Here is a 23,833-nt window from a genome sequence, read left to right as displayed (position 1 = left end):
CCTCTGGGATGGGTGTCACCCCCACAGGACGTGTGGCTGGTGGGAATGAGCCCTGCAGGTCCATAATCATGGGCTGTGCTTCTCCTTCCGTGCTGTGCAAGGGCCATGGAAGCCCCGGTGATGGATCCCGTGGCTGTTCCCTGCAGCCCACTGGGATGGAAAACCTCACCCAGGTGGGCACCTGTCCCACAGGGACCAGCACAACCTCTGGGGCTCCTGCTCCTGCACTGGGATTTGTTCTGCAGCCAAGGTGTGCTGGGGAGATAAATCCCTGGCTCCTGCAGCCCAGTGAGAAGGTCTGGGGGTCTGGTGATGAACAATGAGTCAGCCGAGGTCACTTCACCTGGAGGAGAGGGGAATGAGGATGGACACAAACCTTCAAGAACAGGCTGCTGCAATAAGTAAGGAAATGCAGTCTCCATGCACGGAGACAAGGAGCAGCAGGTTCTGGAGTAGCTGGCGACAGGGATACTGAGGATGTGTTTATGGATATGGGTGCTGTGTCACAGGCTGGCTGATGTTTGACAAGTGACAGGCTGGGCTGTGGTTGGGAATGGCTGCCCCAGCCATGACCAGCTGAAACCTGGGGTATTCAGGAGCTGACCCACAGCAGGGTCACAGATCTTACCTCTGGTGACAGGGGGGTCCCCTGAGGAGGCAGGCTGATATCTGGGGATGGAAACAATTTTCTAGTTTAATTTTGGTGTGCTAGAGCCCTAGGGCTAATTGCAATCATGCACAAGTAAACTCTCGCATGCTTCTTGGGCTGTCAAGGGGCCTGGTGCTTTCCCAGTCTTTCCAGAGAATCAGTTTATGTTTTAAAAAGGATGGGAAACACCCTGGGAATTCCTCCACCAACCCGCCTGTGCAGATGGTCTCTCCCTGCCCTCGGAGTGAATCCCAGAGGTACTGGAACCTGGACCAGATTCTTGGCTCTGCCTCTTCTGGCTGCTTCACTGCACAAAAACCACCTGGAAAGTGGCCATGAAGATAGGCCTGTGCAGAAACCATGCAGGGGTACACCCAGGGAAGCAGGTGTGTGAAGCCTTGGAAGAGAGCAGGGGAAGAGCCAAGCTGCCCCACTACAACAAAACATCGTGCCACAGATCTGCTGGGATATGCTGAAATCTTCATGCAAGGAGCCTGGAGCCAGCCAAGGGCAAGGGGAGATGTGGCCTCCTCAGCCCCCTCAGACAAGGGCAGACTGACAGGGTGGATGCTCAGCAGCAGTAGCTGGTGCTCAGAGGTTTTCTCCACTGGCAGGTCCATCCCTGTGCAGAGACTTTGGGAATGCACCTCTCCTGGGGGCTGTTCTGCAGCACAGTGCACCCACATCCTCTCCACAGAGCTGATGCTCCTCAGTGCAAGCTTCATGGCCAGGATCATTGCAAGCCACTCCACAGGCTGTTTTGACCCCTCTGCAAGCTCCTTCCCTTGCAAAATTAACTCCTTGGTCCATGGTCTCCCAGCCTTGGAGCTTTCCAGGGTGGCAGAATGTGCTGCTTAGTGGCAGTATCTGGAAAACTGGAAACTTTTCCATCCTTCCAGACCTCTTCAAGAGCTGCCTGGATGATTCTCACTTACGAGTGTCCTGACTGGAGCCCCATCAGCCAGGAAAGTCCCATCCCAGCTGGCGATGGGGCTGACTTGTGCTGCCACAGCTTCCCAGACATCCCACCCTTGCACAAGATTCCCTCACCAAATGCTGCCCTGCACAGCCAGGAGTGCCCTCCGTCTGACTCCTGGCTGAACATGCTGCAGCAGCAGCATGCTTTCTAGCCAAGAAGGAATCCCACACCAAACTCCACAGGGAAAGACTCCAAGTACAACCACAACCTCACCCCAAAACGTGGAGGGCAAAATGCCTGGGTGCATCCTCTTGGCTGCAGACCCTGCGCACGCAGCAGGCCCACCCACCCTGCCACTCCATTCCTCAGCAAGCCCCAATCAGCCTGTGTGAGTGTGCAGATCCTGTGCTGCCCAGCCAGCCTGCACGGCCTGGGGTGTGAGCACTGCACTGCCCTGCACGGCCCTGCACAGCCTGGGGTGTGAGCACTGCACTGCCCAGCACTGCCCAGCACTGCCCAGCACTGCCCTGCACTGCCCTGCACTGCCCTGCACAGCCTGGGGTGTGAGCACTGCACTGCCCAGCTCTGCTCTGCACTGCCCAGCACAGCCCAGCACAGCCCAGATCTGCCCTGCACTGCCCTGCACTGCCCAGCACAGCCCAGCACAGCCCAGCACTGCCCTGCACTGCCCAGCACAGCCCAGCACTGCCCAGCACAGCCCAGCACAGCCCAGCACTGCCCAGCACAGCCCAGCACAGCCCTGCACTGCCCAGCACAGCCCCTGCAATGCCCAGCAGAGCCTGGGGTGTGGACTGAGCCCTGCCTGAACCCCCTCCCAGCACACACTGCCCCAGCCCTGCCCATGCTTCATCTCCACCAGCAGGTAGGCTGGACAGAGCCTGACAGGAGTGGCCTTGCTCAGCACATGCCACATCCCCTGGCTGCGCCCTGCCCAGTGGCCACCTCACCATCCCCTCTTCTTTTCCTCCTGAGCAGTGACCACAGAGCCTCCTGTGGCCCAGGACAGGTGCTGACTCGCCTGGCATGTGAACACACATCAAAACAATCACCAAAACAGTAACATTGCCCCGGGATGGCAGGTTTGGAGGTGGCTTGGGACACTTCAGAAATCCCTAGACAGACCCTATCTCTTGACCAGCCCTGAGCTTGTGCAGCACAGAAATGGCTTTGAGACAAAGGGAATGGTGTGCCACATCCAAGAGGCGCTCCCATGGGGAGGGAAAAGGAACGTGCAGAGGTTGGAATGTCTTTAATCCCCATGCATGGGCTCCAGGCACAGTTGCCTCCAGCAATAACAGCCCTTTGACTGTGCTGGCTGAGTCACTTCAGCCTCCCAGGATGGGGACATTTTATCATGCACAGGCCTGTACCTCTGAGGGCTGTGTGTCTGCTGAGGCTCTCTTGTGCAAGGATCCTGGTGTGATGGGACCCGATCCCAACATTTTTCTGGTCGTTCAGGTGTGGTCCCTGCCAATGAACAATCCTCCTACTTCTGAAAATTAAACCCAGCCTCTGAGGAGCTGTGATTTATTCTGGTTCCAGCCAGCCTGCTGTGGGTAGCAGGTGGAGTGTCTGTGTCTGACATGGTCTGCAAGCCCCAGTACCACCTGAAGAGTGCCAAGTAAGGTGACAGTGCTCCATCCACATCTGGGCTTGAGTCATTGCTGGTCTGAGCAGTCTTTGCTTGTCATGTTCATCAGTGTCCTCAGCTTGACCAGAAGTTGGCTCATCAACCAGCAAGGTCATAGAATGACAAAATGGTTTGGGAAACAAGCTTAAAGACCATCCCATTCCTCCCCCTGACATGGGTAGGGACACCTTCCACTAGCCCAGGGTGCTCCAAGCCCAAACCTGGCCTTGGACACTTCCAGGGATGGGGCAGCCACAGCTTCTCTTGGCACCCTGTGCCAGGGCCTGCCCACCTTGAATAAATTCTAAGAAAATTAGACTCAGCAACTGAGAAATCACATCAGCTAAACCAGGATTGTTCCATGGGCACAAGAATTCAAGCTCTGACCAAGGCTGTCTCCAAGCTGCTGTGAAGTAGCACCTTGCTCTAGGAAAACCAGTGAAATCCAGGGATTTTGTAGGAAGGCAGGAACTGATGGAGAGGCAGAAATAGAGAGATGCTGACAAAGGCTGAGGCCAGTGTGATCTGGGATCTCAGGGTCGCTGTGATTTTGTGGACTGAGGTCCATCCTCACAGACTGTCTGTGCCTCAGCCAGTCCCCCTGCAGCAGGCTGGGCTCCAGCAGATCCCAGCTCACCATCCCTGCTCTCACCCTGGAAAGCAGCTTCCTGCCCTGGGGGAGCAGGAGCATGGGGAGGGGACAGTGTCTGCCCCAGGCCTTCAGGAACATGAGTCAGGTTTGCAGAGCTGCTCCCTCTTTTCAGTGCTGATGACATAAATCGTGCAGTGACCTCTTGAAGCAGAATATATTGGCCATCCTTGGAGCCCAGGCCTCCTGCTGCAGGTGCTCTCCTCAGTGAGCTGCAGCATTGTCTTCCCTCTTCTTACGCAAGAGCAGCACCCCAAAGGGCAAAACGCCACGACTGAGACAGAGAGGGAGCTGGTAGCCCTGTCCAGCTTTTCAGATGCTCTGCTGTGCTCTGAACCCTTTTGCCACCCTCATGTTATAGCACTGCCCAGGCACCCTGGTGTGGAGCAGCCCCAGGAACCAGGTGCCACAGAGAGGAGGTGTGATCCTGCAGGTGTGTAGGATCATCCACCAGCTTTTGACACAATGATTTGAGCTCTTCCCAAAATCATGTTCTATGTTGCTCATGAAAAAAATGTAATATGCAAGGGTGGTTTAAAGTGATGTGTAAGGATTGAGTGCAGTGAGGCAGCCTGATGGGAGCTGTCCTTAATACCAGACTGTAAGAGAAGCCATTCTGGGACATCCAGGGATAAACACAGCATGTCTTCTCCTGCTAAAACCTGAGCTCCCTGTAAGAAAAGCTGGAGCTTTCCTGAGCTTGAGGCTTAATGAAGAATTTCTTGTTTAATACCAGGGTGGCCCTGTCCCTAGAATATTATCAAACTCTGTTTGGAATTAGTTTTGGTTTCTCTGTGTCATGCTCTGATGATGAGTTATTGGATTCATTATGTGCAATGTGAAGAAGCACTGGTTCTTGTCCCAGTCCCAGCATCTGAAAACTTCTCTAGCTGCCCTGCTGCTGTGAAAAACAGCATTGTCCACCACTCCAGTGGTTTATGAGGTCTCCGAAGCATCTTCCTTAAATATTGTTTGTCTACACCAAAATGGCTTCATTTTGGAATCAGTCCATGCTGATGGTGGTCTGGAAAGTCTCTCAGTCTGTTTTACTGGTTGAAGAAGGGACTTGTAATAAATGGCAGGCAGCAGGATTCAGCAGAAGTGTGACAATGGGCTTTGCTTTAGTGCTGACTTCAGAGGCTTCCAAGGACCAACACTAAACACCAGGCTCAGATTTCAGAGAGCCACTGAGATTCAATGTTTGTCTCACCAAAACCCTGAAAGCACTTTCTGAAGCCCCGCTCTGCATATCTCTGTGTTCAGCTCTGCATCTCCTTGATTTTTCACAGACATGAATTACTATTCCACTTCACTGGGCTGCAGGAGCCAGGGATTTATCTCCCCAGCACACTTTGGCTGCAGAACAAATCCCAGTGCAGGAGCAGGAGCCCCAGAGGTTGTGCTGGTCCCTGTGGGACAGGTGCCCACCTGGGTGAGGTTTTCCATCCCAGTGGGCTGCAGGGAACAGCCACGGGATCCATCACCGGGGCTTCCACGGCCCTTGCACAGCACGGAAGGAGAAGCACAGCCCATGATTATGGACCTGCAGGGCTCATTCCCACCAGCCACACGTCCTGTGGGGGTGACACCCATCCCAGAGGGGTGCCAGCAGCCCCGCAGCGTGTCCCCCATGGGAACGGGCTCTGGGTGCAGCAGCGAGGCAGCTCCTGGTGCTCGGTGCTCCCTGCCCCGTGAGCACGGCCAGCAGGAGGGGAGGAGATCCCCAGGCAGGGAGGAGATGAGAGGGGCAGGGTGCTGTGAGCGGGGCACAACAGAGGAGCTGAGGGGGCAGGCAGCTGTGACTGTCAGAGTGCCAGAGGCTTGGAGTGACCCTTGTGAGCACCAGGACCCCCTGTGCTGCCCAGGGACCAGCTGTGCACAGGAGCTGCAGGAGGAGGACATGGGTGGGGGAGCCACATCACTCCCACTCTTCTAGCATCTCTGCAATTCCTATTCTAGGCTCCCCACAGGCGAGGATTTGGCATTTCCTCATCCTTCTGCCTGTTGTCATCTGGCTGCTCTGCTGCTGCTTCGTGTCCTGCAGGGCAGGTCCCAGGTGGGACGGTGTGGCCTGGCCAAAGCTTGTCCATCATCAAGAGGAGCAGAAGCATCACAGCTGGTGTCATGCAGCTCCTCACACCCCCTGCAGTCACCCCCAGTGTCTCTGCTCTCTCCCAAGAGCACTTCTGCCCTGCCCTGGCTCTCCTGTGATCCCCCTAGCCCAGGCAGAGCTGTAAGCCAATGCCCGGCTGTATCTGTGCAGCCTTTTATCCCTGTTCATCTGTGCAGCCATTCTCTCAGTTGCCCTATGGAATCCTGCATTTTCCAACTGCTCTTCCACACCAACGTCTCTCCACACCCCTCTTCATATGTGCAAGTTGTTGGCAGAAATGCCGTTTGTGATGCTGTCGATCCTTAATCATGTTCTTCATTTGGAAGGGAATCATTTATTTAGTGTGGCCTCGCTGCTGCCCTTTTGTACCAAACACTTCTCCTCTGCACTGAATGTCAAAATGTAACATTTTACTAAAGGAAGGCTTAAGTCATGATAGCTGTTGTCCATTCTTTCTTCTCCACTCTTATGGTCTTTTACCCTGTATAGAAAAAAAATTTGGCACAACTCATTTTTCACTAGCTACCACTGACAGTTCCTCGTTTCCTTGCCCTTCTTCTGTGTTCATACAAATTATTTACTGATAAGTGCCCATTTTCTTCCAGAAGTCAAAGAGGTTTATGCCCTATAGCTTTCCATTTTTAAAGGCTGTCTCTTTCCAACTTCCCTTCCATGTCAGACCTCTGAATCCTCAGCAGTAAGGCTGCAGTCACTGCAGTGGGGAGGTTCTTGCCTCCATCCGTGTTCTTTGGGCTGCCCCTCACCACTGAGACCATGCCCTGCTCCTTTGACACTGGCAGGAAATTATGATAGGACCCTAAGCACTACTTCCTTTTTCATGCCATCTCCAATCACTCTAAGAAGGTTTTGTAAAGAGCAACCTCAGATATGTAAGCCTTCCTTTTTTAGGCACTTCCCCTGGCCCGGCTACCTTGCTGGGATGTGTCTGTTATTCAGGGGAGCCTGTGCCAGTGATGTCCCAGTTCTGGAAGGAACAAATAGGTTCAGGACAGAGGCATGTCCAGAGTCAAAAACAGCCTTTGCAAAGATGCTGAGATGATGACAGCAGTAAACTCAGATGTGTGCTGCTCCAGTAGTCAGGGAGAGAGGATTGTGTCTGACCAGGTCTGAAACAGCCCTTGGAGTGTGTTTCTCACTCTGCCTCCATCCCTAGAGCTATTTAGACACCCACCCCTGGGTGCACTGTCACCTTTGTCTCCTCCTTTCCCATCACCTGTGGAGGTGTCTCCATGGTCACAGCCCTTCTCTATGCCCTACACCCACTTCCATCTCTGAGGGCTCCTCCTGGGTCCTGCCTGTTCAGGCCAACAGCACCAGGCACCTGCTCTCTCTGGAGTCTCTGGTTTGGTTCTTCCCACAGCAGTTCCAGTTCCTGCTGCCAGCTGTGCCAAGGCTGCAGAGTCCCTGAGCAAACAGCTGTGAGCAGCTCCTCACACTCTGTTCCTGCAGCTGCCCACAGTGGGGTAGGAAAGCTGCCCAGGGCTGGTATCCATCCCCGCTGAGAGGAACCACTGATACACATGAGCAAAGGAGGCCTGACTCCAGGAAAAATGTGGGACAGCCTGGCTCAGAGCAGTGGTGTCAGCCTGGGGTAACCTGCACATCTGCAGGGCAGAGACCCCTTTGTGGTAACATCTCCCATTGCAGCACCAGACTCACCCCTTGGCCCTTCTGCTGCACCTCCTGGGCCAGACTGGGCTGCAGCTCACCTGCCAGCCACCTTAAGCTTGCTTAAGAGCCCTGGCTGGCCAATGTGGTGCTTTCCAGCAAGAGCCCAGAACAACTTCAGAAACAAGCAACATCCTCCATTTCGCGTCAGGCTGTTGTTGTTGGGTTTTTAACAAAGTTTTCTTTTTTCTAATTATAGGATGTTGCAGAACAATCAGCTGAGCCGCATCCCTGCAGAGGCACTGAGAGATCTTCCAAATCTCCAATCTCTGTAAGTCATTAAAAATCAATGCTGCTAGCTGCAGAGTCCCTTGGGGAGACCAGGCTTCCCAGCATTTGAGTCATTAGTTCCTTTGTCAAGGATGTTCTGTTCCTTCTTCCTTTTCTTTTCCAATTTATTCAAAGATTACTGTCACTTACAGTGGAAGGGAGGGGAGGGCCGTTTTCAAGGAAGAAACACTGGCTTGGTAGAGGATGTTGAAATTACAGCTCCCCATGTGTGCATTGTGATGAAAAGGCCACCAGAGCCAATGCATATTTCAAGGAACATTGGAAAATATCCACCCAAAGAATCTCTGTCCTCTGCACTGTGGACCACAGCGGGGAAAGGACCTGCCAGCGAGCACAGAGGACACTCTGGGCTGTCAAAGTGCAAGTTGGGCTGTTTTACCCAAATGGAGGATAACTGTGACAGGGTAGAACTGCTTTAAAGACTTTAACAATTCAGCCCTGGGAAGAAGCTGAGGCTGTGATTGTGCTTTTCCTGTAAAGGAGCTATACCCACACCAGGTCTGTGCTCCCATGTTCCCTAAAAATCACACAACTTTGGAATTCTGCTGTTTTGCTGAATATGGGCACAGTTGAGACCAGACCCTGGGAGAGCCAGTGAATTTAGGGAAGGTGTGTTTGGTGCAGGGAGCACAGCTGAAGCTTGTAAGAGCATTCTGAGTTGGGCTGAACCACTGCAAATCTGACCTTAATCCTTAACTTCAGTCCTAGTCTTACACAGCCCTTTTATCACAGAAATGTTAGCTGGGAGCAGCTTCTGGGAGTCTCCTGCTTGGAGCAGGGCTACCCCAAATACTCAGGGGGGCAGTTCTGGCTTTGTCTATCCAAGCACAGAGATTCCCCTCTCGCTGATAGCCTGGGGCTGTTCTTCCTGGAGAAGAAACTTTTTCTCAAGTCCAACCTAAAACTCCTGGAAGGTAATTTGTGGCCATTACTCTTTGTTTGATCACCTGGAACTGCCCTGAAGGGCTTGGCTCCATCATCTTTGGTTGCAGGTCCCTGGCAGTTCTCCTCTCAGCCCCTTCTCTGCTAAGTGAAACCAACCCTGCTCCTTCCACCTCTACTCATGGGGCAAATGCCCTGGAACCCTGACTCAGCCCTCCACTGAACCTGTCTCCTTCCTCTCATCCTCCTTACACTGGGCACCCCAAAACTGGGCACAGTTCTTCATGTGTGGCCCTCCCAGTACCCAGTAGGAGTTTATGTAAATATTAATTTAAATATTAATTTGCAATGGGGGTGTTGGCTGTGCAGGATATGAATGTTCTTTCTGCCAGAAGAGATTTGAAACATTTGTTGTTGAAACATCATTGGCACATGGTTGTGGTTATCATTAAATTGTGTTGACATCATCACCAGTGCCAGAGTCAAGACCCCCACTCCAGGGATTTTGGGATCAAGTTGTTTTCCAGGTGACTTCTCTTTCAAGGAAGCATGGCATGGAAGGTGTGCTGGTTCTTGACTTCTTTTCTGCTTCTGTCAGGGTCGGGATTGAAAGTGCTCGAGATGATTTTTCATGTTCAGACTCAGATGTTTATTTTTTTTCGTATCTATGTTACAGTCCCACAAACACTGAGTTCTGCAGTATTTCACTAACAAGCTACAAAAATGGCCCCATATCTATCAGTACAAGGTCTTTAAAACTATCAGTTAAGAAATGACACCTAAATTATTTTCACTTTCAACCCAGTAACCAGTCCCTCATGTCCTACAACATGGACTTTTCTGTCCAATTACACAACACCACCCAAAACCATGGAGAAGAAGGTGAACAAGGACCAGCCTCTGCCCTAAAACCTCCATCTTGTTTTATATACATTACTGCATTCCAAAACCTTAATCTCTAAATTTTGCACCCCATGACGTTACACACTTCTATTCAAACTCCACACCCACAATCCCAGTTCTATCATTCCATTTTGGAAGCTTCTCCAGGGCCTCAGGTCAAATGCAGTGTTCTCCTGAGGGTCTGTGCCTTTCAACACACAAAGTCTAAAATTCTCAGTAACCAGGGCTCCAAGAGAAGGTCCCTGCCCCAGGAACAGCCCTTTCCCCCTCAGCCTGTCTCTCCTATGGCTTGCAAGTGTGGGACAGGCAGTGCCAGCAGAGCCAGCCTTGGCTTCTGAAGGTTCTGCTGCCCACACAGCCACCACTGCAGCTCTGGCCACCAGTCCTGGGGCATTTGCCACTCATGCGTGGCAACCTGCGCTAGTGCTGGGAGGTCCATCTGCTCCATCTCCTCAGCCCACAGGCCCTGCCAAAACACTACAGGGCACGTGAGAAATGCAAAACACCCCAAGGAGATACTTGCAGAACTTTGGGGGTTGTTTAAGGGGCAGGGTGGGAGGATCCCTTGTGTGAATTAGCACAGAGGTACGTGCTCCTACTGCACTTTGAGGCCACCTCATCCAGGGTGGTTTTCCCAGGTGTCTCCAAAGTTGGGTCAGGAGCTAGGGTAAGCCGGGATCCAGTGATTTTCCTGCAGAAACTGAAGAGTAAGAGCAAATTTTTGGAAGAAATAAGCTGCTTTCGACAACCTGAGGGAGACTAGGCTTGGAATAAAATCAGAGGGCTGAGTATCTGGGCAGCTCTGGCTCAGACATGCCTGATGCCTGTCACAGCAGGACTGCTTTCAAGAGCTGCAGCCACAGCGACCAGAGGCTGCAGCTGTGTCCTCCTGGCCCCCAGAACATGCTGCCCAAGCTGGTTGCTTCCCACTCAGCTCCAAGGTGACTAAGCAGGGACCTCCTGCCTTTCCCAAGCAGCCTTATTCCTGTGCACCAACCTGCCTGGGCTGCTACTGCCCTCTCAGAGCTTCCCTCAGCCCCTCACCCCTGCAGTGCACAAGCACCCATGTATTGGAAATGCAGGTGAACCTGGTGGGCAGAAATGCTGATGTCTGACTCCAGTTCAGAAGGCTCAATGATTTATTATAACTATGCTATAATACATTCATATACTATTTAAAGGAGATACTAAAACTACAAACCTACTTTTTCTAACTACCATTCTAACTCCCTCACAACTCGTGACCCTCTCTGAGAGTCCAGCCCCAGGAGGGTTGGATTAGCCATCAGCTCAATCCTCACCAGAATCCAACCAAGCACTCACCCCAGGTAAACAATTCTCCAAACACATTCCACATGGGAAAAACAAGGAGCAGAAATAGAAATTGTTTTCTCTTTCTTCTCTCTGTGCTCCTCTATGAAAAAATCCTGAGAGAGAGAAGAATGTGCCTGCCACATCCATGTCTGGTCCCTGTGGAGTCCTTTGCTCCTCCTCTTCTCATCATCCATTTTTAAGCTACCTGACCTCATTTCCCTCTAACAGAGCCACATCTTCTGTGCCTTCCCCAGCTCTTCCTGAGGCTCAGGGTCCTTTCCCAGCCCCTCATTATTTTTGAATCCTGTCCCTGACCCAGCCTGTGACTGTGATGTCCCAGTCCGTCCTCTGTCTTAAAAAAAAAAAAAAAAAAAAAAAAAAAAAAAACCAAAAAAAAAAAAAAAAACCACCTGTTAGGCCTGACAAAACCTGAGTTCAGGATGGGAAAGGCACCACCAGCTTCTGGCCTGCAGAACTTCTCCATCCAATGCTCCCAACTGCCCCAGCCAGGCCCACAGCATATTCACCAGCCACCAGGCACAGTGGGAGCAAGGAAAACTCCTGCTGGGAAATAAATTTTACATGGGATGGAGTCTAAAGTGCCCCTCCATCCAAGTGAGCCTCAATACACATTCTCATGGTCACAGAGTGCACAGGGCTTCTTTAGAGTCAGAACACAGAATCATTACTGTTGGAAAAGACCTCCAAGATCATCGAGTCCAAGCTGTGCCCAATCCCCACCTTGTCACCAGCCCAGAGCACTGAGTGCCACATCCAGACATTCCTTGGACACCTCCAGGGATGGGGACTCCACCACCTATCTGGGAAGTCCCTTCCAGTGCTATAAAAGCCTCTCAGTAAAGAAACTCTTCTTGATGTCCAACGTGACCTTCCTCTGGCACAGCCTGAGGCCATTTCCTCTTGTCCTGTCAGATTTACATAGATGACTGATTAACACCCTTTTTGGGAGGCCCATTTGAGAACTGGCAGAGCATATAAAAACAGAGATGTGTATTGTGAACAGCACAATCCCCTGTAGCAGATCTGTTGGGACCTTAAAGGTTATCTCATTCCAGCCTCCTGCCATGGGCACTTTCCATGAGGCCACATTGCTCCAGGCCCTTTGCCAGCCTGGCCTTGAGCACTTCCAGGGACAGGGCAGCCACAGCTGCTCTGGGCAACCTGTGCCAGGAAGATGGAGAGCTCCAGGAGAAGATCTGTAACAAAAAGCAAGCAGCAAAACACGAGTAACTTGTGTAGTTCTCACATCAGTGAACCCACCTCACCCATCCCGTTGTGTCTGTGCTTACAAGAGTTCAGGGCAAAGCCATAGGAGCTCAGTGACATCTCCAGCTGTCACTTCTGCATGCGTGCCCCTGAGGCTGGCCCAACTCTTCAACCAGCTGCGGGGCAATCTCTTCTGGAAGCAAAAGTTTCAGAAGTGTTCCATGCAATGGAGAACTCTTCCCTGTCTGGGTGATGAAAGGAAGGGCCAAAAGTGCTTCTCAGAAGGATCCTGAGCACAGATCACCCCCAGGCTGCAGTGAAACCTGCCCTCAGCACGGAGAGGACAGGAGGGAGCTGTTCTCCAGGATGGGTATTCCACAGGATGGTTGTTCTCCAGGGGAACAGGCACAAGCCAGCTCTGCCTCGCATTAAGACCACACCAAACTCTTCTTCTACTTTGAGCCTGACTTCTTTAAAGTGTTGAGGGCATGTGCAGACAAAGATGATGATTTGCACTTTCATATAATCACAGAATCATCAAGGTTGGAGGATACCCTCAAGATCACGTAATCCAGCCATCAGCCCAGTGCCACCACATTGGCCCCTACACCACATCCCTGAGTGCCACATCCAGACATCTTGAACATCTCCAGAGACAACGACTCCACCACCTTCCTGGGCAATTTATCCCAATGTTTGGCCACTTTTTTGATGAAAAAATAATTTCTAATATCTAATCTGAATCTCCCCTGGAGGAGCTTAGGGCCATTTCCTCTTGTCCTACTACCTAAGACATGGAAAAGAGCCTGACCCCCACGTCACTGTAACCTCCTTTCAGGCAGTTGTAGAGAGTAGTTCCCTCCTCTTCCCACAGAAGTTGCACAGCAGAGACCCATGGGCTGGGTGAAGTCCCCAGAACCAGGTCTGGTGACACAGCCCAGCGTGCCTGCAAGGCACAGCCCTGCTCAGGGTGGATGGGAACACTTCTGAGCACACACAGTGTGTTACAAGGTGGCTCCACTGCTGTGCCTCACGCTGGGGCAAGCATGACCTGGAGAGCATCCTGGGTCTCACGCTGTGCTGCTCCCCTGTGGGAGCAGCCAGTGCTTGCAGAGCCCTGCAGTTCTCCTTCTAGCTCACGTTCAGAGATGCTCTCCACCCATCAGGAGTGGCACAGCATGGACAGCACTGTGTCAGAAGGGGAATACAGGGCTGAGATCATCTGCTTGGTTTCTACTGCCGTGGCTTCTCCAAATGTGGCTACTCACCTCAGACCAGGAGATTCCATGCAGGTCTGCATTAGAGTGATTTTTTCCCCCTCTTTTTCAAATATCTGAGTCATTTTCCACGAGTTTATGAGACTCCTGTGTATCTATTGCCAAAAAAATTGCCAGCCTGGAACACCTATAGGTCACCCACAGCACGAATTACCCATCAGGCCATCTGAGCCCCAGTGTATTTGTGCTGCTCAGAGACTCCTTTTTTCCTTCAGAAGGGGAAGTGGCTTTATGGCACATCATGACAGTTCATGAGTTACCAGGCTTGTATGGCACTTGGTGAAATATTAACTCTCTGTTTGCATGTTGGCTACACATCCTAAGCAAGCAGGACAGCTGGGAAGGGGGTGAAAATGGGAGCCAACAGGAGTGGGATGGAACCAGTACCAGACAGAAAGGGATTGTGTGTAGGTTATTTTCTTGTCCTTTCAGGTGTTTACATTTGGTGTCTATGTTTGTCGGATTCAGGCAGGATTTGAAGGGAAAATGTGTATCCCTTAGGGACAAACTGACCCAGCAGAGGAAAGGCAGATTTCTCAATGACCAAGTGTTTTCTTAGGATTACAACAGAAGCAGCAAAACTAAGTGGAGACTGAGAACAATTGTTTTCAGCTAAGTTCTACCAGAAAAACCTGCCAATCAGTTCAAGAGATGAGGTGACCAAACAAATGGACAGAAAGAGATGTTCTGGCCACTGTGGGACAGAGAGAGGCTGGCATGCACTGCCTGCACAGCACTAAGTTAGATTTGAAATGTAGCAAAAAACTGTCAATGAACTCCAGTTGTCTCCAAATGTGGCAGCTGATTTGGTTTCTGGGCATTTAGAGAGGATGAGACAGGACACATCACCCAAGCTTTGGTGGTGCTTGGAATTGAACTGCAGGGTCCCTTTGTGGCACTGCTGCAGTCCAAGCCTGGCTCCCAGGCAGGAGGAGTATCCAGACCTGTGCTGAGTCCCTCTGCTCGCTGGGCAGTGCAGGCAGCTCCTGCAGGCTCTGCAGGGTGCATGCAGTGAGACAAGGAGCCAGCTGGCTCTGCAGGGAGTCTGGGGGTCCCTGGCAGCAGGAGATCAGCTTAGGTACATGCTCAAGGAGAGGGAGGCCAGGCAGGAAGAAACTTCAATAAATGCTGTCACTCAGGGGACAGAAGGAAAGCCATTCCTCACTTTTATCAGGTGCTGATGCATGTTAAAGTAGGAGTGCCCTGTCCAGAATGATCAGAGCCGGGGGCACAGTCGGAGCATGAGCCCTCAACCCCAGGAGATGCCTGGGGCCCTCTTGCATTGCACATACACCCCCCGTGCCTTTCACCTCTGGCTTTGTGGCAGCCAGAACACAGGGCTCCAGCATGCCTTCTGTACCAAGAGCAGGAGCTCTCTGTACCTGGGTCCGCTCACATCTGTCTAAAAAAACAGATATAAAAGGAGAAACACAGACACCACAAAGACCACACTTACACTGCTCTGCTTCTGTGGAGCTACCCCTCTTCTTGCCTTCTGATGAGGACCTGTCTGAAGGTAAGGACCTTTCTTAAAACTGCCAACCCATGGACTTCAGTCGTGCAGAATTTTTCATGGCAGGTGTGGTGTCCCCCACAAAAGACATGTTGTGGAACCAGCGCTGGCAGAACACTAATTTTAACTACTCTAGATGAGGCACACTGGCTCCCTGGGAGCCCCAAGTTACTGAAGATCCTTCTCTGGACAGAGAGCAAGCCAGAAAAAAAATGGTTCAGACAAGTTTCAGTGAGATGGGAGAGTCAGAGTGTTCCACTTTGGATTCCTTCTCTTGGATATTCCCACTGCCCTGTGTGATCCCCCCATATCCTTCCTAACCAAGGAAGATGCAGCTCCGAGTTCTGGCAGATAACATTTCAAACCCAGTAAGAGGGCTTCCTCCTGCAAACTCTCACACAGGTGCTGTGAATACCAGCCAGCCAGGACGAGGTTTCCACTCACCCAACATAACTCCGTGCCAAAAGGGCATTTGTAGCTCTAGGATGCCCATTGTCCACCATGCCATGTGCTGACCCAAAGCTTGGCTGCTCCAGGTTGGACCACTGGGAATCACCAACCATTGGTCATCAGGGACCTCCTGTGCTCTGCACCAGCCTCCTGAAAGGGTTTGGCTTTCCCCAGCCAGAGGTGTCCATGGGCCATTCTGCCCATGGATGTCAGCCAGCCTGAGGGGGCAAGTGTCAAACCCACCCAGATAGCCCCATCCACATCAGACACCCCTGTGCTTACAAAACACCCTCAACCACATCCTCCAAAGCTGCAGCCACGCCCAGACCAGAACCAGACCTGCCCTGCTCCCTGTCAGCTACAGGATGTGGAGACATCACTGTCTGCAGCCCCCGCTGTCAGGAAAGAGACCTTGGCAGCTTTCTCTAGATGAATACAAAAAGGAATTTGGATTTCAAAAGAAAAGTCCAAGCTCTGGAGACCGAGCCTCCTAACAAGTATGAGTGAGCTGCTTCCCAGCAGGCTTGATTTATCTGGGAAGCATGCTGGGAAGGCCGTGGGGAGGATTAGAAAGAACACGCACACCTGATGGCAATGCTCTGAGCCCTGCAAGGGGTGCCAAGGCCTTACATAATGCTCAGATCCAGTTGTGATCCCCTGGCAGAGTGTCTGGCTGCCGGTGGTTTGTAGGTGCAGTAACAACATACCATGTGCATTCTGGAAGAGTCGTGTGTCAGTCTAATTAACGACTTTGTGGTTTGTGAGCACTTACCTAAAGCAGATGGGCACTGTGTCTGTTCCTCTGCCAGGCAGAAAGAGTCCAAGGTATTTCAAAGTGAGCAGGTGCTATAAATTATAATTACCAAGCTTGTCGAGGTAGAGAAAGCAGAAAGAAAAGAAACCTGGTGGATTAAGAGATCAAGATAAACTCCTGGTTTTTCTTTTTCAAATGCCTATGGAAAGCTTTTTTGGGAGTTTCTTGCAGATCAGCATTTTGGGAAGGTGTTTAGCATGTGTCTGGCTCTTCAGGGTGACTGTTGTCTATATCAGCCTCGTGGGGGTAGGGAGGATTTACTGCCAGGCAGAAGAGTTAAAGCCTCAAGATCCTGCACCATGAGACTGAGCTCCCCTTACCCCCTTTCCACACTCCACTTTGGGTTTTCTCTCATGCCCCTGGCAAGATGCTCCATTCTGCTGGCAAACCCTTGGGTGCAAGCTTGGTTCATTCCCTAGCTCTGGATTTCAAAAGAAATCCACAAGGATTGACTCTTGCTGTTGGGTTTGATGGCATCCAGGAAAACAACCTGTGACTGTGTCTCTGTCTTCTTCTGTCTCTTGGCAGCTCCTCCTGTGTTCAGAAAAGTGCTTCCCTCCCTGCCAGCCTGTGCCAGTCCCCTCCAGCTAGCCACACTCTGCTGCCTTGTGGCTAATGCGCCCAGTGCAGAGGTCACCACTGTTACCAGCATGCAACAGCCCCATTCCCTGTGATCCTGGCCTTGCTCTCATTTTATTTCCCCTTTCTCCATCACACTCTTTCATCCCTCTGGAATATTTGCAGAATTTTCCTGCCACTGTGCCACAAATCTGCTGTTCCCAGCTGAAATGAGCCCTGGGCTCCCTGAGGAGCACTCTGGTCCCATCAGCACCTTCCCCACCAAGGGCAGGATCTTGTTTTTGACCCTTGTGTGACAGCAGTGCTGTCCTCTGCTCATCCAGCCTTCACAAGGTGAGGGGATGCAATCTGGAGGAGAAACTGTGCCATAGATGTTGTTCTTAAAAATACTAAAATCATTTTCCTGTTTGCTAAAGCTGTAGTTTCCCATTATATTTTGATTTCACTCCATCTGTATTTGACCCATCATCAATAAATGATAAATCAACCTGACATGTAACTCCCTGTACACAAGTTAATTGTACCTCCAACTAAAACAATCCACTTCCTCCATCCCATTGGTTTGCCACCACTTGGACTCCTGTGGAAATGCAATAAAGGCTGCTTCCTGCCCTGTCCCTTAAGGCAGGCTGATTATTTTCATACATATGGCCAGAGATTAAAATGCAAAAAATGACTTATAGCGATTTGAGAACATGTGGACTTTGATGTATACAAAGGAGGAAGGCTCTTCCCAACAGATCAGATTCTTACAAGCATATAAATTCTTATGACAGAAGGAAGAAAAAAATCCCTTTGGAATCAACATGGCCTGAAGAGCTCAGTCTGTTCATTCCTCATTTCACTTCTTTGATCTGTTTGAGATTTGACAGTTTGCTGTTCACAGCAATATTCTTCTCTATAAATCACACGTGATGCTGTGAGGTTTTGGGAAGGTGTTGTTGCCATTGGTTGTTTAGAGAATAAAAACTATAGACAAACTGATAGCTATAAAGTCAATACAGCATAGCAGTGACTTCCAGCCTGTTGGCATAGGAGCTGTCTTGTGGCAAGACCACCTCAGCTCTGATTTACTGGCTGCAGAGTCTTTCTGGAGCACAACAGGAGGTCAGGGAAGGGCAGTGAGGTAGCTCTGATGGAGTGCATGAAGATGGACTGAAGCAAAATGTCTGCAAATGTTTCCCTGGTGATTGCTGCTGCTGAGCACACAGGACCTTGGATTTCCCCTCTTATGGATACGTCTGCAGCAGAAAGCATTCCTGCAGCAGGAAAAGGAGCCCAGGACATGTATCACAGTGCCAGCAGCATGCTGTCCTTCCACTTGTGAGGACACAGGCTGCTCAAAACCTTCCTGTCCCATCTCTGAAATCCCCTTTTCCCTGAGGCCCCTCTTCTCAGCAGCCAGCTCTGGACAGCAGCACAACTGAGTCAGTGGAGCTCTGTCCCCACTCCTGTTTTCACAAGCCTGATCTCTATTTTGGCACTTCAGGTTTAATAATATTTCTATCAAGGAGATGACCTGGGAGGGTCCAAGAGCAGACATTTACCACGTTCACGTGAGCACTGCAGGCAGATGTGCCGCACATCTGGATGTACTGAAGTTAATTTTCAGGCACCATGTAGCATGGTGTGGTGAGTCTTTGCTGAAGTTTGGTTGCTGCTAGTGTTCCTCGAAGCTGTATGGAAGCAGGAGCCTCTCTGGCTGCACTGCCGTGATGGTGCCTCCCAGACATAGTTTGCACAGCCTGGGAGTCACCTGAAAATGGCACAGTGGCCCCTGTGGCTTGTGCAGTTGAGCCAGTGCACAGACGAGAGAGATGATAAATTTTGTTTCAGGTGGGCTTTGTCCCTGGAAGGGACAAAGGGTCTTCTCCTGAGGCCACTTCTTATCATTTGGTTCATCAATGATAAAGCAAATTCAGAGGAATTACTGCTTTTTGGCACAGACTTTGAACAGGTAACATTTTTCTGGTTCTGTGTACCTTGGGCTGTCCTCCAACCTGCCGTGCCCTAGCTCTTCCCTCCACCCAGTCTGAGCTGCCACTGGAGATCCACGTTTGTCACCAGGACTGGCAACGATAGCTTAGCAAAATCAGACCAGGTCTGAGGAGAAAAAGGTGCATTAGAATACAAATGCAGTTCAATATTCTGATTTTGGACTCGTTCCCCTGTTTATATGGGCCTAATCCAAATCCTAGGTCTGGGTTCAAGAGTATCCCTGACTGGGAAACAAAGTGCATGGCTGGACCTGATTTTCTATTCTAGCAGCTTTCTTTGCCATTCAGCTCATCTTCCCATGCTGTTTAGAGTGTGCTCCCCAGTACCTCTGAAAACCATTTTTACTGCAATGATAAGCGGCAATGTATTTGCAAAAGCCAAATTGGTAAATCCACTTGGCAGAACACACATCACTCTCTTTTGTTGGGCAAAATCTGTATCTTGGTCACTGCTAGGACCCAAGAAGCAGCTCACAGGTGACAGCAGGGGGATCAGCCACGGTGGTGTTTGGCACAGCTGCAAGAAAGCCTGGGCCAGGTTGTAGCTGGGATGTTGAGTGCCTGGGACCAGGGGACTGGTGTCTTTGTGCCTCTGCTGTGACTGGGGTGCTGGATCCTTCCCTCATGGTCCCATGGAGGATCCTAAAATACTGCCAGGAAGGAGATCAAATTCTTCTGAGTCACCACCATGGCCTCACTACACAACCTTCCTTCACTTTGGATAAGTTTCTGCTGTGCCCACGTCTCCCTCAGGCAAACCAGGTGGATTTGTCTCCCCTGACCGTGGCTGTCTAGGTATTACCTCACCGCAGGAGCAGTGGAAAATGATCAGCAACTGCAGAGGGTGAATCATCTCTGTTATCTCAGAGCCCTCTCTGGGGGATGAATCACTCTCTGGAAGAACCTGGTTTTCTCTTCTGGCTATAGAAAGACCCTCTAACTGGTTTCAAGTTCTTTGTGAACAAGGCTGGATGAAATGTGGTTTTCCTCTACACCTGGAAGGCAAAAGAAAAATGTCCCTGTCCCCACCCATCACTTTTATCCAGCAAAATCAGCCCCTCAAGCTGACACACCCCATCAGAGCAGGGGTACCAAAGCAGAGCTGAGCATCTCTGCTCCCCACAGCCCCTGCACATGACCCAGCACACATTTGTGTAGCCCTCAGGGAAATCTATCAGAGGAGATCATCTTGCCCAAAAATACAAACGCAAGGAGCAGTTTACCCTCTAATCAAGGAGAAATTTATCTACACTCCAGAGCTGGAGGTGTTTGAATTTGCAACTGCTGTTCTCAGAGCAAGTCAGAAAGGAGGCATGGCTGGTGGTACATCACAGACGTGGATTTTTTTCCTGTCAGTAGGAGGAACTCAGCTGGTCAGATTAGAGTCTTTTCTGCTTAGCAGTAAAAAACCATGAAATGCAATGTGGTTCTCCCAGTACAATGGTCTCAATGGCATTTTAAAGAGGAAGATTTAATGACCACACAGAAGCTGTTGAATGTATTATCCTCAAGGAGCAGTTGACTTTAGTAGTGCCACAACACATCCTTGCTGCATTTGTTTTTCATTCATTGCTTGCTGTTTTTCAGCAATGAGTTGCTGTGAAGTTTATGTAAAGGCAATGTCCATGTATCTCATGCTTGTAAGTGTCAATGCTGTGAAGGATCCCAGTATTCTTCTCCCAAGAAGATAAATGTTGTGTGCTTTACCAGGCTAACAGCTAAAAGTTTAGCAAACTTCAGTCAAGAACTGGGGAATAATACAGAAAAAAAAAAGCTGTCTGCACGAATCTCCTCCAAGCATGGTGTATGTAGTTACAAGACAGAGAAACTGCTCCAGCTGCATCAGCTGCCCCATCTGTGCTCATGATGTGTAAAAAGCAGCAGCTTCTTTCTTTTGAAATCCTTTCCTGGACTGTGCAGAGAGTAGGTCATTCAGGTCCCGATGACCTTGACTTGGGCCAGCATGTCCATGATGTCAGCTTCTCTCTTGAGATTTCACTTTCTAATTTCCCCATTCACTGAGCTGGTGGTTGGCAGCACTTGGAAGGGGGTGATGGTGAGGGACTCCCTTGCCACGCCTCAGCACCTCCAGAATTCCCACTTGTGCTGCCAATGAAGGGGTCCCAGCACAGGGGGTGTTTGGAGCTGTGCTTGTCCAGCAGCTTGGTGTGGCTACACCTGCCTGGCTGTGCCCACCAGGTACTGTAGTCACCTCCAAACTCCTCTGTGGTGACTGTGGCAATGCAGCAGGGCCACTGGTGGTCACTATCTCCCCAGATTGTTTCCCCCTTTCTCTGCTCACACTGCAGTGACTGCAGAATCCACCTTTCAATAAGCAGAGGTCCCTCAGAAGAGACTCTGACAAACACTGAGACTTGACTCCAGCTTCATCCCTTCTCAAACACACTGTCACTTCCCATCTCAGGCTCTTAGAGCTTTCAGGAAGAGGCAGGTACTGCCTTGGCTGCCCTCAGTGTGTGCCCTGGGCACATTGTGAGCATTTAAGAAATAATAATCACAGCTCACATCCAGACTCCTGCCTCATAAAGTCATAAACTAAGTTCCAATGTGTTTCCATTAACCTTTGTCATGTCATAACCCATGTAATGTCATGAACTTGAACTCACTCACCCTCGTGAGCACCCAGGCCATGCTGTGTGTCCCTGGTGATGGCTCAATAGAAATGAGAGTCCCACACAATGGACATGTCAGTGCCAATGAAGATGGGTCCCAGGTGTTCAAGCATTGTAAGCTCACATGTGTGTAAGGAGTTGTGGAAGGACCAGAGAGGAGCTTCAGGCAAACTGGAGATAGGGAGATGAGCAAGGAATGGACATTTTTAAACTGGCTTTATCTATCATAGAATCATGGAATCCTGGAATGGTTTGTGTATAAAGAAACCTTAAGGCTCAACTCGTTCAAATCCCTGCCTTGGGCAGAGACACTTCCACTAGCCCAGCCTGCTCTGAGCCCTGTCCAGCATGGCCTTGGACACTTCCAGGGATCCAGGGACAGCCACAGCTTCCCTGGGCAACCTAAGCCAGGGCCTCAGCACCCTCACAGCCAAAAATTCTTTCCCAATATCCTATCTAACCCTGCCCTTGGCAGTGAGAAGCCACTCCCCTTGTCCCGTCATGCCATGCCTTGTCCCAAGTTCCTCTCCAGCTCTCCTGGAGTCCCTTCAGGCCCTGCCAGGGGCTCTGAGCTCTCCCTGGAGCCTTCTCCAGGGGAACACCCCCAGCTCTCCCAGCCTGGCTCCAGAGCAGAGGGGCTCCAGCCCTTGGATCATCTCCATGGGCTCCTCTGGACCCCACGAACAGGAACACCGTGTGTTTCTTTGCTGAGGGCCGCAGAGCTGGACCCAGCACTCCAGCGTGCTGAGATCTGATCAGAGCCCCTCTCCCCAGAGCACAGCATGTCCTGCTCCTTCTGTCCCAAGGGCTGCGCTCCCTTCTCTTTTCCAGGGTTCCCAGCAAATGTGCAGCCCTTGCTGCTTGGTGAGCTTTGAGCCACTCTGCTCAGCCTCCAGCTGCTCCCTGTACCTTCTCCATCTCCCTGTGCCTGGCACCACGGCCAAGGGGGCAATGCCAGGGCCCAGGGAGAGGCTGGTCCGGGAGCTGGCACAGCTGCCCAGCTTTCAGCAGTTTCTATAGCTGCACAGAGATTTTGGCAATCCTTCTTGCACCGTTCTGACCTGAGGGGTTTTGGAGGTGTTTGCAACTGGGGATAACAAAGCCCTCTTGTCTACACCAAAGACACTTTGTGTGGAGTCTAGGTATTGCTCTGATTTCATTTCCTGAGCATCCCTCGTGGAGAGCTTCCCACAGAAACATGCCCCATTGAGTCAGGAGGGAAGACTCATTGCAGTCCAAACAGAGCCCTGCAAACTTTCTCACCGGGTCCTGTTCCACTGCCAACTGCAAACATGTTTGTGTCTTGAACCTTCATTCACTGCCTGGGATGGTTTTCACAAGTTTCCAGCTGGAAATAGAGCCAGGCACCACTTGTGAGTCTTGCTTGAGGGCTGTGAGCCTTTTGTAGCACGGCAGAGATCCCAGGTGTAGGAGCTGGCCTACAAGGCAGTAATGTGTCATTCACAAAATCATAGAATGCTTTGGGTTGAAAGTGACCTTTAAAGGTCATCTAGTCCAATCCCCTGCAATGAGCAGGGACAGCTTCGACTGCACCAGGCTGCTCAGAGCCCCATCCAGCCCTGAGCGTTTCCAGGGAAGGGACACTTCTCTGATCAGTCTGTGTTAGTGTTTCACCATCTTACCATAAAAAATGTCTTCTTTATATCTAGTCTGAATCTCCCCTCTTTTAGTTTAAAACCATCACCCCTTGTCCTATTCCTACAGACCCTACTAAAACGCCTGTCCCCATTTTGCTTATAGGCCCCCTTTACGTGCAAGAAGGAGCTCTGAGATTTCCACAGAGCCTTCTTTTCTCCAGGTGGAGCAACCCCAGCTCTCTCCTCCTGTTTCCAGAACAGGAGGGCTCCAGCCCTCAGCATGGCCTCCTCTGGGACCACTCCCACAGCTCCATTTCCCCACTGAATCTACAATTCATTATGGCAGCAAAGACATAACAGGCAGGCAGAAATTTAACCCAGTTTTCCCCTTTCCAGGTGAGTACTGCAGTTCCTGGCTGCCTTTGTCCCATCCCAGCTGGTTGGTGGAACCCCGTTCCTCCCCTGGGTTCCCCGGGCAGGCTGAGGGACCCAGAGCCTCCTGCCTGTGCCTGTCAGCCCCAGAAGTGCTGGGCAAGGCACGAAGAGCAGCAGGCGTGGGGCTGGCTCGCAGGGCAGCGTGGCACTGGGGACAGGGTGGCCTCAGCAGGGTGAGCCCAGGGCCAGTGTCCCTCGCCGTGCCCTCGGCTCCTTGCACAGCAGCTCCCAGAGCTCACCAGCCAGGCAC

The 23,833-nt window shown here is 51.2% G+C and overlaps 1 protein-coding gene across 1 annotated transcript in view; it reads left to right on the top strand.

Annotated features, from left to right (window-relative positions):
• LGR6 (leucine rich repeat containing G protein-coupled receptor 6) overlaps window positions 1-23,833 on the top strand; it is a 154,851-nt gene that overhangs the window by 72,206 nt on the left and 58,812 nt on the right. The window contains exon 4 of the mRNA XM_021527716.3: window positions 7,870-7,941. Coding sequence (XP_021383391.2) covers window positions 7,870-7,941 — 72 coding nt within the window. The remainder of the gene's footprint in view (window positions 1-7,869; window positions 7,942-23,833) is intronic.

Source organism: Lonchura striata, chromosome 30 (genome assembly GCF_046129695.1).
Source record: "Lonchura striata isolate bLonStr1 chromosome 30, bLonStr1.mat, whole genome shotgun sequence".
NCBI classification, from domain to species: domain Eukaryota; kingdom Metazoa; phylum Chordata; class Aves; order Passeriformes; family Estrildidae; genus Lonchura; species Lonchura striata.
Note: the sequence above shows the minus strand (reverse complement) of the source record. Positions and strands in the feature narration are given on the sequence as shown.